Source organism: Anser anser, assembly GCF_964211835.1.
Source record: "Anser anser genome assembly, chromosome: 9".
NCBI classification, from domain to species: domain Eukaryota; kingdom Metazoa; phylum Chordata; class Aves; order Anseriformes; family Anatidae; genus Anser; species Anser anser.
The window spans coordinates 2525433-2540443 of NC_139729.1; the positions used below are offsets into that span (position 1 = coordinate 2525433).

Genomic DNA, 15011 nt, shown 5'->3' on the forward strand with positions numbered 1-15011 from the left:
CCTTCTCTGGACTCGCTCGAGCACGTCCATGTCCTTCCTGTAGCGAGGGGCCCAAAACTGAACACAGTACTCGAGGTGCGGCCTCACCAGAGCCGAGTACAGGGGCACAATCACTTCCCTAGACCTGCTGGCCACACTGCTTCTTATACAGGCCAGGATGCTGTTGGCCTTCTTGGCCACCTGGGCACACTGCTGGCTCATATTCAGCTGACCATCAACCAATACTCCCAGGTCCTTCTCGGCCAGGCAGCTTTCCAGCCACTCATCTCCCAGCCTGTAGCTCTGCTTGGGGTTGTTGCGCCCCAGGTGCAGGACCCGGCACTTGGCCTTGTTGAACTTCATACAGTTGACCTCAGCCCATCGCTCCAGCCTATCCAGATCCTCCTGCAGAGCCTTCCTGCCCTCGAGCAGATCGACACACGCACTTAGCTTGGTGTCATCTGCAAACTTACTGAGGGTGCACTGGACGCCCTCATCCAGATCATCGATAAAGATATTAAAGAGGACCGGCCCCAGTACCGAGCCCTGGGGGACACCACTAGTGACCGGCCTCCAACCAGATTTGACTCCATTCACCACAACTCTCTGGGCCCGGCTATCCAGCCAGTTTCTAACCCAGCGAAGCGTACGCCAGTCCAAGCCCCAAGCAGCCAGTTTCTTGAGGAGAATGTTGTGGGGAACGGTGTCAAAAGCCTTACTGAGGTCAAGGTAAACCACATCCACAGCCTTTCCCTCATCCACCAAGCGCGTCACTTGGTCATAGAAGGAGATCAGGTTCGTCAAGCAGGACCTGCCTTTCATAAACCCATGCTGACTGGGCCTGATCGCCTGCTTGCCCTGCAAGTGCCGCGTGATGACCCTCAAGATAATCTGCTCCATGAGCTTTCCGGGCACTGAGGTCAAACTGACAGGCCTATAGTTCCCCGGGTCTGCCCTGCGGCCCTTCTTATAGATGGGCGTCACATTGGCTAGCTGCCAGTCAACTGGGACCTCCCCCGATAGCCAGGACTGCCGATAAATGATGGAAAGCGGCTCGGCCAGCTCCTCCGCCAGTTCTTTCAGTACCCTCGGGTGCATCCCATCCGGCCCCATCGACTTGCGCACATCCAAGCTTCGTAGCAGGTCGCCAACCATTTCCTCATGGATAGCGAAGGCCACATCCTGCTCCCCATCCCCTTCCACCAGCTCAAGGCACTGGGTATCCAGAGAACAACCGGTATTGCCGCTAAAGACTGAGGCAAAGGCGACATTAAGCACCTCAGCCTTTTCCTCATCCTTAGTAACTAGGTTTCCCCCCGCATCCAGTAAAGGATGGAGATTCTCCTTAGTCCTCCGTTTCACGTTGATATATTTGTAAAAGGATTTTTTGTTGTCTTTAACGGCAGTAGCCAGGTTGAGCTCCAGATGAGCTTTGGCCTTTCTAATTTTCTCCCTGCACAGCCTCGCTAGATCCTTGTAGTCCTCCTCAGTGGCCCGCCCTTTTTTCCAAAGATTATAAACCCTCTTTTTTCTGCTAAGCACAAGCCGCAACTCTCTGTTGAGCCAGGCCGGTCTTCTTCCACGCCGGCTCGTCTTTGGGCACGTGGGGACGGACCGCTCCTGTGCCATCACGATTTCCTTCTTGAGGAGCGCCCAGCCTTCCTGGACTCCTCTGCCCTTCAGAACCGCCTCCCAAGGGACTCGGCCAACCAGCGTCCTGAGCAGCTCAAAATCGGCCCTCCGGAAGTCCAATACAGCAGTTTTACTGGTCCCCTTCCTGGCCTCGCCAAGAATAGAGAACTCTACCATTTCGTGGTCACTCTGCCCAAGACAGTTTCCGACCACCACATCTCCCACCAGTCCTCCTCTGTTTGTGAAGAGAAGGTCTAGCAGGGCACCGCCCCTGGTAGGTTCACTGACCAGCTGCGTCAGGAAGCTATCTCCCACGCTCTCCAGAAACCTCCTAGACTGCTTTCTCTGTGCCGTGTTGTGTTTCCAGGATATGTCCGGGAAGTTGAAGTCCCCCACGAGGACAAGCGCCGACGATTTTGTAACTTCTGTCAGTTGCCTATAAAACTCCTCATCCATCTCCTCATCCTGGTTCAGCGGTCTATAACAGACCCCGACCAGGATGCTAGCCTTGCCGGCCTTCCCGCGGATCCTAACCCACAGGGATTCAACCTTATCATTCCCAGCCTGGAGTTCCACAACATCAAAAGATTCTCTAATGTAGAGAGCCACGCCACCACCCCCCCTGTGCTGCCTGTCCCTCCTGAAGAGCCGATAGCCAGGCATTACAGCACTCCAGTCGTGGGAGCGGTCCCACCACGTCTCCGTGATGGCAACCAAGTCGTAGCCTGCCTGCTGCACGATGGCTTCCAGCTCCTCCTGTTTGTTACCCATGCTGCGTGCATTAGTGTAGATGCACTTCAGCTGGGCCATCGCCTTCTTCCCCGGCCTAGGCATTGTTTCCCCCGGCACAGCTCCAACAAGCCTTGTTTGAGCCCCGTCCCCCTTCTTACCTAGTTTAAAGCGCTCTCTATGAGCCCCGCCAGCTCCTGGCCTAGGATCCGTTTTCCCCTTGGAGGTAGGGACCCGTCTGGGGCCATCAGGCCAGGTGCTGAGGTGCCGAGTAAAGCTCCCCATGGTGAAAAAACCCAAAATTTCTGTGTTGATGTCAACAATCCCTTTGACCTCAGTGAGACAATTAAAATGAATGGGTTTTAGTTGGCTTTAGATTACGAGGTGCTGGGTAAGAATGAAGCAGTAGCAGGTTTGCCCTCTCTTCCCTGCATACTTCATAAGAGTGCGTAATAAATTAAAAATAATTAAATAATAAAAATAGAAAATGCTGTGGCTTGCTCTTGGTGTACCAGAAGTGGCTGCTGGAGTCACTTATTGTGTAAAACCAAAGTCAGTGCTTTTCTTCACTCTGGAACCTTTACTACTTTATATTTGTGTTTCTGTTATCGTGAAGCAATAGTAAGTAGAAATGCTATAGCCTGTAATTTTTGTGATCTGCATTTTTTTGATGTGCATTTTAAATAGGTAAATGTACATATAAATATACAGAAAGGAAAGAAGAAGTAATTTAAAACATAAAGTATTTTAAATTCCTAGTTCCTGTGGGGCATGGTTTGAGCAGATAGGTCTGCACATATATAAATAAGGAGTGTCATCATATAGCTTTCATTTTGAAATTATTGTTGCATCCAAAAAGAAATGAGAATAGTCCAGTAATAAAGCAACAGGATGGTGAAATTATCCAAACACTTGAAATTTCAGCATACCTTTGTACAGCAGTAAAGGCAATATCCAGAGCCTGTATTCTCACTTGAATGATTATGACAATAAGATTGAGAAGTTTGATATGAAACTTCCTCATAAGAATGATTGTAAGAGCACAGCACTAGCTGTAGGATAGCTGCAGATGGGAAAGTATGTCTCTCCAAATTCAGTGTTGTTTTAATGCTAAACGTGTTTTTTCTCTTATCTGCCTCACTACGCTGTATCTTCTGAGCTGCTATGCTAGAGTTGGCTTTAATAAATACAAATAAAATAAAATTAGACCCTTGCCTGTAAAATCTGAGATAACTGTAAAATTGAAATGTAGCTGCATGGCTCTTAGCCAACCTATTGGAAATGAGAAAGGGACATTTTAAAATTTCCTCTTAGTATTTCCATTCTGATTCTAATAAAAAGCTTGAAGATAGAAGAATGTTGGTTTTGTTTTTTATCCCAGATGGTTTGAAACACTAAAAAAAATACAAGGCTGGAGTCTGGCATTGCTGTAGTCCAGGTAAAACAGCAGGAGCTATTGTAATACAGTAAGAAGGATTCAATAAATCTGAAACCGTTACAGCAGCAGTGGGGTACTTTCAACATAATTCCTATTTCTTTGGGAACAATTTTGTAATTTAAAGTATTTATTTATAAATTAACTGTCAGAAAGAAGTAAAAGTGGCAGTGTTTTCAGTTCTTAACTAGTAATCATAATTTAGTTCAATTCAGGGTAGAACAGCTACAGTAGCACATGAGAAGCATAAGATGATAGCACAGTCTTAGCTGAGAATACAGAACATCTTGTATTTCTAATTGCATCCATCTTGTAAATGAACACAAACTTTAATTGAGCAAAAACTTATTATAGGAATCACTAGCAAAAAAAAAGCTGTCTTATGAGCCTTAAATAGGGCAGATGGTATTTGTCACAAATCAAATTTGTTCTTTGATTTTGGTAAAGTGAAAATAAATCCATCAGCAAAGCTTTTTGGAGCTACAAATATGTTGGATATGTCAGTATTTCCATCCAGTAAGAAACTATTTAATAACATTTTTCAGTGTAGAATTCTGGGTATACAATATAATAAAAATTGGTATAATTTAGTCCATTTCCAACACATTATAGAAAGATTATTAATAATAAATTTGGAGCAGTTAATGTGTATCTTGGGTAAATAAACTTCAAGATCAAAGTCTGATTAATTAATAGCAAAATAATACTATGAGAAGGGATTGAATGCTTCAAAGCAATGAATCTCCTTTGAGAAATACCAGACAACTTCTTAGATCCTAGCCAGACAGTGGAGATATCAGTAAAACCCTAGCAAATAATATCCCCTGTCCATTGGAAATGTTATTGAAAATACGTGCTAAGCAATGACGCCATTTATTTTGAAATACATTCCAAACAGCATTTGTTTTTCCTCTGGTGAGACAAAGCTAGAGGATGGATGGCGAGACAATGCAACCTGTATGAAACACAAAAGTATTAAGATTACAATTTATTGCACGTAAATGTCTTGTATACAATTTTGCAAAGTAGGATATTCCACAGAGAATGTAAAATATAAATAAAAAGGGGTAGAATTAAATACATATATATATATTTATATAAATATATATGTATAAATATATACATATATATATATGAATCTGCCTTTGTAAGGTACTCTGCAAAGTTGGTAAGCTGGGCTGCTTAGAGTGGTAGGTAGACTAGGGTATTGGGACTCTCCTCCAAGCTTAGCAAGATCTGACGCCACCATTTCTATCCTTCATTTTAAACGAATTTTAACAGCCCTGTGGGGTCACTGTCTAGGCATATTTGTTTCTAGTTTAATTGCTTTGTGTCACAAAAAACTGCTAGATGAGTGGTGTTTCTAAACATGTAGACTGGATAAAACTACCCCAACAAATTAGCTAATTATACTATATGCTCATCCAATTTCAGCATTTCACACTTTGCACAAGAGTGGGCAAAGTCTCACCTACCATGTCAGTTCTATACACTACAGTCATTAAATCCAATAATAAGCTTGGATGCAAATGTGACTAAAATAATTTTATAAAGGAAAAGCTCCTAGAAGAGGAGCTCATTCGTTGTCATACAGCTGAATCCTGTTTTCACAACAACTGTATATATTCACTTACTTCCGCAAATCAGCATGAACACTGGGAGAGTCAGAACTTTCCTATAATTTGATTTGTTCACGGAGTCCAGGGGTACAGCTATTCCAACAACATGGATTACGTCCTTTTTACAGATGGAAATTGAGCAGAGGAGCACAGCTATTACATAATAGCTCCCCTTGTGGACAAAGTGTTTTGAGATAAAAGATACTTTAGTCTGGAATAATTAGTGCACTGATTATTCTAGAACAGAATAAGTGCACTAATTATTCCTACAGTGTCCACACAGGGACAAACAGAGGGCTATTGAAGAATGGCTTATTCTGCAACGACTATTCTGGTCCATTTCCTCATACGGGCAAAACCTACTGCTGTTGTCAGTAGGTAATGAGTGTATAGATGGAGAATGTGGATGGATTGCATTAATGATCTCTTCCAATTAGTGTTTCTTTGTGCTTCACTTTTGTTCATGTGCAGAGTTAATTGCTTAAAGCTCCCTCAAGTCAGGCACATTTCTAATCCAAACTTCCCAGTTCTTAAATAGAGACCCTCCAAAATCTTCTGCAGGTGACCCACCACCAGCCAGCTGCACGTCATTGCTCATACGTGACTATGTAAGTAAAATTGTTGATTTTTTTGCTGGAACATATTTGTTTTCTTCTGCTATGTTTTAAAGGTTATGGTGCTCTGAAGCCCTTTTATATGTTTTCCTAAGGAAAATAGTTTGGAAAAATAGTTTTGCAATAATGGAAAATACTGGAAAATTCACCTATGTGATTATTGTTTCAAGAAGACAGAATATCTATCTGTGTGGAGAGCTGAGGGAGTTACAGACAGAAGAGTAAGAGAAGGGGCTGTTTGGTACCAGACTATATTTCTCCCTTATATTAAATTAACACTCAATATTCAGGCAGTGCTTCATATCTTTATTTCTAAATTCCGTACACTTTTACCCAGGTCCCAAAACCTGGTACTGACACTAATGTCTCTGGCTTATTTGTCATGAGCCCTTTTAAGTTTAGAAGTGCATATTTTTCCAGAAGAGACTTGATCCTCTGCTGGACTGTGAAGGCCAAGGCATAGCTCTCATTGCTTCTCTTGCTGACAGATGAGAGAAATGTGCTGCTGGTCCAGGGAGGAGAATGGGGCTCGCTGACATCAGGGATCCCAGCACCATGTCCTCACCAGGTGCACGATGAGGTTAGCAGTTATTAGTTTTCAAACCAAACATGAGAGCAATTTTAGGGAAAGATTTCAAATATGCCACTGATCTTGAGCACTTAGTCTGAGGTTCCTTAAGGTGATCTCAACCTGGACCCTCAGGAAGGGAGATGTAAATAATCAGTGGCCATTTAAAAAGGAATTGCCAGGCAAATGCAGCAGTTCGTCTACATTCTGTCTAGTTTCTGTTTGTGTTGTAGAAACTGTGGCCCAAGCATAGAACTGAAAGTAATAAAATTCGTTTTTCAATCCTCATGCTAATTTAAAGCATGAACTTACGCAACTCATTTAGCCTTGTGGAACCTCATTTCTGCATGCGTGCAGTGGGTGGAACCTAGAGGTGAAGAACGACAATACAAAGGGTTTCATATATTTACAAGCAAATTATGGGGAAAGAGTTTAAGCATTTAAAAGAATGGAAATTGCAATGCAAGAGATGCGTGAGGAACAGAGTGGGACTGTGCTAGAGTGACCGAGATTTGTGTGTAATCTATAAGAATGGATTAATGCTTGTTTCATTACAAAAAGCAGTTTATAAAGTACTGACTACGATTAAGGCCTGTGATAGAATAGTCTGAAAGATAGCAGTGTATCTGTTCCTCCAGACAATGTGGCTTTTAGAAACATCTTTCCCTCAGTGGCTAAATTTTCCAACTAAACTGACTACTACATTGCTAGTTAAAATTAGGTTTCACTGTGCATAACCTTCTTTTTCTACGAGTGTGTCATAAAACTGTAATTTAGGTGATACTAGCTTGCAAACATGAGTTAGCAATGTGCTCAAACTACGATTTCAATAGAGCAAATTTCAATGCTTTCTCATCATGGGTGAAGTGCAGCCTCTTAAATGAGACAGTAGGTGATTATATTTAGAAATCTGATTTTGTATAAGAGAGAGGAAAATACTAAAAGTACGTTTTTTTGTCTGCTTGTCCTTCCTCTGTTATTGTGCAGTTCTGTTTCTCTTTCCTCTATGCAGTTAACAGTGGAACAGGATGCAGATGGGGCCATAACTAGAATAATTCTATAAATACTCTTTTGGTGCCAAACACTGGAAAAATACCTTACTTCTCTTCATGTTGAGGTAGAGAAATGAGCTGTTTGGTTCAACAGCAATTCAGGCAATAGAAAACTATTATTTTATTACCTTAACCATCTGAATAAAACACTGTACTACAGCATTATGTCTCAAGAATACAATGCCACTTTGTCACTAAAAAACTAAGACATTATACATGTTTGCAGCTGCAAAATTGCTTGTAGCTTGTCCAGTGGCTCCCCAGCTGAAATAACATTCTGAAATATAGCAAACCAATGGATTCTCTGGTGAACTGTCTCCTCAGATTTGCAAGGGTAAACAAAAATCCAAACAACAGGGAGTTGGCTCAGATCGCATCCAGACAATTTAGGGAACTGTCCTGATCTTTTGTACTCTTTCTTCCCCTCCAGATCTTTTACGAGACTCAAGGAACAATCCTTTTCTATATTTTTGGCCATTACATTCACTGAAACCCACTCTAGCCAAATGTGTAGGTTTAGGCTTTCTCTACAGAACCTCACTGGGTTATGAGATGAATTTTGCATTTCCTGGTGCAGAGTCACTCTCATCAGGAATTTTAAAGGACGGAAATCCTTCCTGTGTTTGGGGCAGCCCTGACAGTAAAGGGAACTTGGTTTACTCTTCCCCTGTTGGAGGTTGCCACGTAATGTTTGTGTCTTAAAGTACACTAGATGACATAACTTCATGAAGTACTTAAAAGATTGGAGATAGGAGTGTTTTCATGGTGATGCAGCAAGGACAGAAGGTGGGTGACAGGAGATGGAAGGAAGAAATGCATCCTTATTACTTGTAACATAGAAAAAAAATGCAAATTTTGTCGATTGTTACCTTTCCTATGTGTTTTCTTTTTCTTGCTCTCTGAGTGCAAAGATTTTCATACTTGTGTCCCCATCATTATTTAAGATCTCAGAACAGAGTAGAGGGTCTGACTCTTTTCAATATTCATAGGTGTGAAGCTGTCTTCACACATGCCTGGTAGGCATGAAGCCCTGCCAAGCAGTCATGGGAATGTGTCCCTGCTCCACTCTCTTGGTAATGTTACATGTTTTTATACAATCAGGACTTAGGGTGCCACAGATTCCTCCTCCACAATGCTGCTGAGCTCAGCAGTGCTGTTTTGGTCTGCGTGAGTTTTAACTTGGAGAGAGGGAGGCCGAAGAAAAGAAACAAAGGTGACTTAGAGCATTGTGAGCCTTGTGGGAAACTTCTTACCAAGGAGTTGTAAATGATCAAAAGATCTTTGCCAAACTAATGATCTGCAGAGTCTAGAACTACAGAAAAGAGAGGGGTTTCTTTTTGCAAAACAACATTTTTTGTTTGAAGTGGTGAAAGCACTGGGTCTGCTGCTTTCCTGTGGGCATTCCAGTGGTGTCTTTCTTTGGAATTTATAAGGTTTGTACTGCTTTTAAAAAGAATTTCTCTTATAGAAATAGGAATAAAGCATGTTACTTTTTTTGTTGTTGTTGCCTATTGGAGATCAGTATAGGCTTTTGCAACCAAATATGAATTATCTCAGAGGGTTTCGAACATACATTGCTGACAGGGTTAAATAGCTTTTCTTCCTGAAGAGGGAAAATTGTACTCTGGAGTGAGCAGAGACAAGTGATGTTATGCAGCTCAGGTAATGTGGACCTGACCTTCTCATCAGGCAACAGTCTCAGCAGTCGCTCAATTGCTTGGGTTTTGACAGACTGACAAATTTAAAGGTTTGGACATTCATAAATGACTAACATCATACTGTCACAGAGATTCTTAAGATCTTTGTGAACAACAAATTTCAAAATGTGCATTTACTAGATTCTGGCTGAACAAATGTGGACATTTTAGCTTGAATCATCTGTGTTGTTTTTTTGTTTGTTTGTTTTTCCACGTGGTCTTAGTGGATGCCATTACCCGAGCCCAGAATTAAAACGAAAAAAATGTTTTTCTTAAAGATAGAGTTTTGCATGAGCTGATGAGTGTAATCTGAACCCTTCCAGCTTTTGAAGTTTGCTGCATGCCTCTGTGGTTCTGTCTCTCAGAAATGGACGTGTCCTCTTGAGGTAGAAGCACAAGTGGCAACAAAGGTGACCCAGGCTTTGTGCATGACCTGCACTGCTGTAGGGGAGAGCAACCTGGGCACCCAGCTCTAACCCCTGCACCCCCGTGGCTGAATTGCAAATGGAGTACAGCCAGGAGGACTGAGTGCAAACATGGAGTTCAAAGAGTCCAGTTCTGTGAGGGTCACCAAAACAAACATTTGTGGGAACGGGCATGTGATTTTACACCTTTGAGACTCCCAATTCCTAAAGTAAGAAACATACTTGGAGTGTAGTCAGAAGAGCTGCAGTAGTTTGCTTCCTCCTGACTAGTCATTAGCCTCAGCTAAAATGTGGTGAACACGTGCATGTGAACAACTCCGGCTCAGCTCAGTGAGAAGACAAGCAGGAAGCCTAGACCATCCCCAGCAGTTTGAGCAGACTGACAGCAGTGCTGAAAGCTAATGCCATCAACTCTGCCCTGCTATGGACTGGGAAGTACCACAGCTCAGATAACAAGCTGATATGGGATATTATTCATTATAGTTGTTTGTGCTGTGCTCTCTGAGAATGTTTGTGTGGATTCCACTGGAATTCACCATAAAACAAGGTGAGGGAGGAAGGCTGAGTAAACCTGACCCCACACAAAATGGTGATAAATAATAGCAATGCATCCTAGTGCTTTTCTCATTTTTAGAGTTAGATTTGGGTAATTTAAAGTCATATCTGTAGGTCAGACCTATGAATGTTTGGTTTTGTATGCGTGTGTGTTTAGGCAACTATTTTTTTCTGTACTTTTAGGACATCATTTCTTGCTTATCTGAAGGGCTAGATTCTAGGTTGCACTGGCTTAGACTTTGAAGTATCCTGCTGAAGCCGGTGCAGTTGCTCCACATTTACAGTCGTGCAAACGTGCTGAAGTCAACTCGTAAGTAACTTAGATTTGTGTGACATTTTCTGAGGAATTCAATTGTATCATAGTCTGCATCTATGCTAGGAACCTGTGAGCCTGTCCTTGGCTGTATCCCAGCTCCTCACTGGAGTGAGCAAGACCTTGGCATTGACTGGCCTTTCTCCCCTCCTTTTCCTTGGAAGAGAAAGCTGGGGAATGTGTGCTGGAGGAAGCTGAGGCACATTTCGACAGCTGCTTGGTTTGATGAAGAAACTGTGAAGACCTCAGGGCACACAATGGCACACAGTGGCACACGCTCAGAAATGCGTGAAAATGCGTAAAATGAAAGCTTGTGATAAACCTGTGTGCGCAGGGTAAGGCTTGTGGAGCGTAGAAAAGCTGGGCTGCTGTGTTTTCTTTGAAGCCCCTGCAGCACATGCAGTGACTGGACATCGGTTCCACAAAAATGAAGATGGGAGAAGGATTTAGTGTACCCAAGCTGTGTCTGTCCATTCTGCGATTTGCAGTGTAATGACAATTTCTTGGTGACTGGTCATTTTCTGCAGAAGGTTTCTCCTCTCCTCACCTGCTGTCTCCTTACCCAGGCTACGAACAGCGCCTTTCAGTATAACTATGTCAGGCAGTATAGTCTCAGTACAATTATGGATAAAGTTAGTAAATAGACATTTAAAAACATATTAATTTATGCTTAACCACATCAAGTGGAGAATTCAGTGTGTGTATTAAAATATATTTTTAGGTTAACCAAGTGGCCCAGGACTGAACTTACCTGTTGCATGGAGGATCATGGAGCCTACAAGAACATGAAGAGATCTTCGCAAGTTATGGAAAAAGAAAAATTGAAGTATGATGGTGAAATATGAGGAAACAGTTTGGCTGTTAATCAGCATAAGGATGCTCCATCTTGCTTGGAAAACAAAGGTAAGACTAAGTCCACTTCCCCAGTTCCATGATTGGAAAATGGATATTTGTAACTTCAAGTGATCTTCCCAGTGATGTCATGTCTTGATTTCTTTGCCCACCTCTTACATTCTCTCTAAATGTCATGTATTTAAATGTTTATTTAAGTGTTTCATTTGCTCAGCGTCAAGTAACTTTCTGAATGTAAGACTTTCAGCTTTGTCGTTCATTTGCATCATTGTTCCCCCTGGTTTCAGGTGTTTACTAACTCCACAATAGCTCCACTGACTGGGCTTCACATTGCCTTAAGTGCAAATTCTTTTTGTTGAACATAATGACCAAAATTCTGAGACTGGGATTCTGACTCTTAAACCATGTTTTGTTCCAAAGGCACAAACAAAACCTCACTGAAGTTTCATTTGTGGCTTTTTTTTTTTTTAATTAAAAATAGAGTTACACTGGTTTTGAAAACAAACACAACACAGTGCTAACTTGGGAAACTATCTTGCTCTTTCACTTTCATGGTCTTTAGGGAACTGGGGTGTTTCTTGCATGGCTGTAAATAACCTGACTACAGATGACAGGTTCCAGTTCTTATTCTTCTGAAGTTCAGATTTTCTTGTCTCTGAGGGGTCACCTGAAATACTTAGGAAATATGATTACTTCAGTGGAGAGGGAGACTTCCGTAAATATGAGAAAAGGGAAGACATTTATCATATTTACCTAATAAATAGTTCTCTCTTGTGCATAAGATAAAGCTTTGTAAATGTAGGGAATGCAAAATTTCAATAGTAAAATGTCCTAATTGTTTTGGCATGGTCAAGGTGTATTTTATGAAGGTGGGTGTTGTTCCAGTTCTTACTCTGTTTGGTTTAATTCCAGGAGACACACAGTCTGTGTCTTTTTGAATTTCAGTGTTACTCTTTCCTTTTCATAGCCAACTTTTTTCCCCTTTCTGAAATGTGTAGCTTGGAAACGAGGTCCTTTTAATGAAGCTTTTGAGTCTCACAAAATATGATTAATCTGATTAGTGGTTCAGACTCTTTTTATGCTTACATTAACTAACACAAAGAGCCCCCCTACAGGTTAAAGTTTAAATGTGGATTACCAGATAAAGCTAGTCCTGACGAGGTTTCTATGGTGCAAGGAAAAATTGAATTTGCCTTTCACCTCATTTCAGCCTTTGTCATCCTGGTTTTTGCCCTTCTCCCTCATTCACAGTGAGGATATGAATTTTGCAGTAAAATCTTTAAGCAATTATGCAGATAGCTTGGAAAAAGCAACACACAAACACAATAAGAAAAGCTTAACAGAAAAATGGACCCCAGATATTCATTAAAACCAGATGGCAGCATTACTTGCAGCATAACTTTGGATGTTTGGACTAAATTTGTATTAATGTGCCAAAACCAGATGACAAAAATGAACCACTGTCATATGATTGTATGTATGTATTGTACTTTATATTTACAAAATAGTGAAGTATATAGTAACTAGTCTATGAATGTCTTTTTTGATAAACAGCTAAGAAAGGCTACCCTTTCACACACAAACACATCCATCTTTAGATAGCATTCCTCTGTGGGAGGCTTCCCTTCAATTTAACAGATAATGAACTTCTTCAGATGAATCAGAAAATTGATAGTGAAATGAAGTTTAGTATTTTTCAGCATCTACCCATACAAGGATGTTTACAGTTTCAAAATGTGGTTTATTAAAATTGCTCATTTCTAAATTTCTCATCAGTCTAGTAACTCTAGCTAATTTTGATCCCTAATCACTTTATTTTGCAGATAATTTTTGTTATTGCTCTTTTAGAAATGGCTATAGGAAATAGGAGTGATATAGCACCTGCAAATAGCACTTAATTAAAAGCATGATTGTGTTCCGGGGCTTCCTACATATTACTCTCTGTGAACAATGAAGAAGGAAAAGATTTTTTTTTCTATTTTTTTATTTGGCATGCTCCATATGATCCAATAAAGCATAGCCACAGCTAGCATAGCCCACAAGCCAGGGTAGACTACAGTCTCCCCTCAGTGAACACACATAATTCCCATTACTGGTAATGGGAGATGCATGTCCCTACACAGAAACAAGAGGGATCTTATATGTTCATGTCATAAAAATGAAAATATCTGGCAAGGAAAGAAGTGTTTAGTTGTGACAAATTGGCAGGAGGTATTTTGTTTTTCTGTTAATTATAGTAATTATTTATCTCACATTAAAATAGTCCCCTAAATTTGCAGGGCACTGTGTGCAATACAAATAAGTTATGTTCACTGCAGAAAGGAACATACAATGTGAGGATGACAAAGAAGCACAATGTGAGGCATTGGTGCATCATCTGGAGGAACAAGAAGTCATGATTCAAGGACTTGAACAGTGAGAGACCTGTCTGGGGACAGGGGGCAGTGTGAGCACAGCTGAAGAGCCCTAACCTTGCAGAAGCGAGGTGAAGGGCTTGGGGAGAGCCTAGGGAGCTGAAATCAGGGGCTGGGGAGGGTCTGCCTGCCCTGCTGGGAGTGGTGGCGTGAGCTGTGAATGCCATCGCTAATGAGAATTAGCAAAGGGACCAGAATAGCAATGTGTCTGCAGTGTGGGGAGAAGGTGAGCTCAGTAACAGCTGAAAGAGAGAAAGCAACAGTATACAAGGTATGACAGAGCTTTAGCTGAAGCAGATGGAAAACCAGGCAACTTGTGCAAAGGGCAGCTTAGCCAGGAGCTGCAGGAAAATGTCTTTTTTGTGGCAGACAGGGAAACTAACGGTTCACGTAGGCTCGGCCTGCCCCTGTTGTTGCTTCTGACTGTACCAAAATATTTTTCAGCCTGTTTGGAAATAGTCTTTTTATGATCACAGATCTCTGTATGTTTTTTATATTTGTGTCAGGCTATGACCTATAGTGAATCTACTGGCCAAGCGTTTCTGTTGAAAAGGAAGGTGTGCTGTTGTTCTCACTGTTGGAAAGGCACCTTAGATATTGGCAGTCTTTGCAGGACAGAGAATATCCCACCTGGGGCAGCATGTTCAGTTGAAGCTTTGTACCTCCTGAGGTCCCAAGCAACCTGACTACACATACGAAGCCAGGGTAGAACAAGTGTCTTTCATTCTGCCGCTCATGGAAGTATTTGCATTGTAATTGAAATTTAATCTGAGTTCATGAAATGTTTATGAACCTGGAGCAATTGTAGAAAGTTTCAGCCAGTTGCACTGCAATTTCATTTGCATGTTTATTTTTGGAAAAGAATACAGAATATTGCAAGAAAAAGTTTTTTTTTAATTTATTTTTTATTTTTTAATTTTGAGTCGGTCTCCAGTAGGTTACTGGAAACTCTCGGGTAATCCTCAGGATGAAGAGGAACTGTTTTGACTTTGAGCAAACTGTTTTCTCAAAAGAAGTAGCTACAAGCTTTCAGTCTTTGTGTTATCTTTGAATCAGTTGAAAAATAACTGATGGCAATAACCAGTGGCAGGCCTCCCAATTGTCAGCTGAGGGCTTCGTTATGTATT

The 15011-nt window shown here is 41.5% G+C and overlaps 1 protein-coding gene across 5 annotated transcripts in view; it reads left to right on the forward strand.

The window, feature by feature from the left end:
- The window catches only part of LOC310903822 (uncharacterized protein), a 255975-nt gene that overhangs the window by 112760 nt on the left and 128204 nt on the right, over window positions 1–15011 (forward strand). For 3 of the 5 annotated variants that reach the window (XR_014587839.1, XR_014587840.1, XM_083847772.1), the window contains exon 3: window positions 11340–11521. Coding sequence is in view for 3 of the 5 variants with exons in the window: in XM_083847772.1 (XP_083703898.1) it covers window positions 11447–11521 (75 nt within the window). In the remaining 2 variants the exon portion in view is untranslated. The other 2 variants (XM_083847773.1, XM_083847771.1) reach the window with 2 other exon arrangements.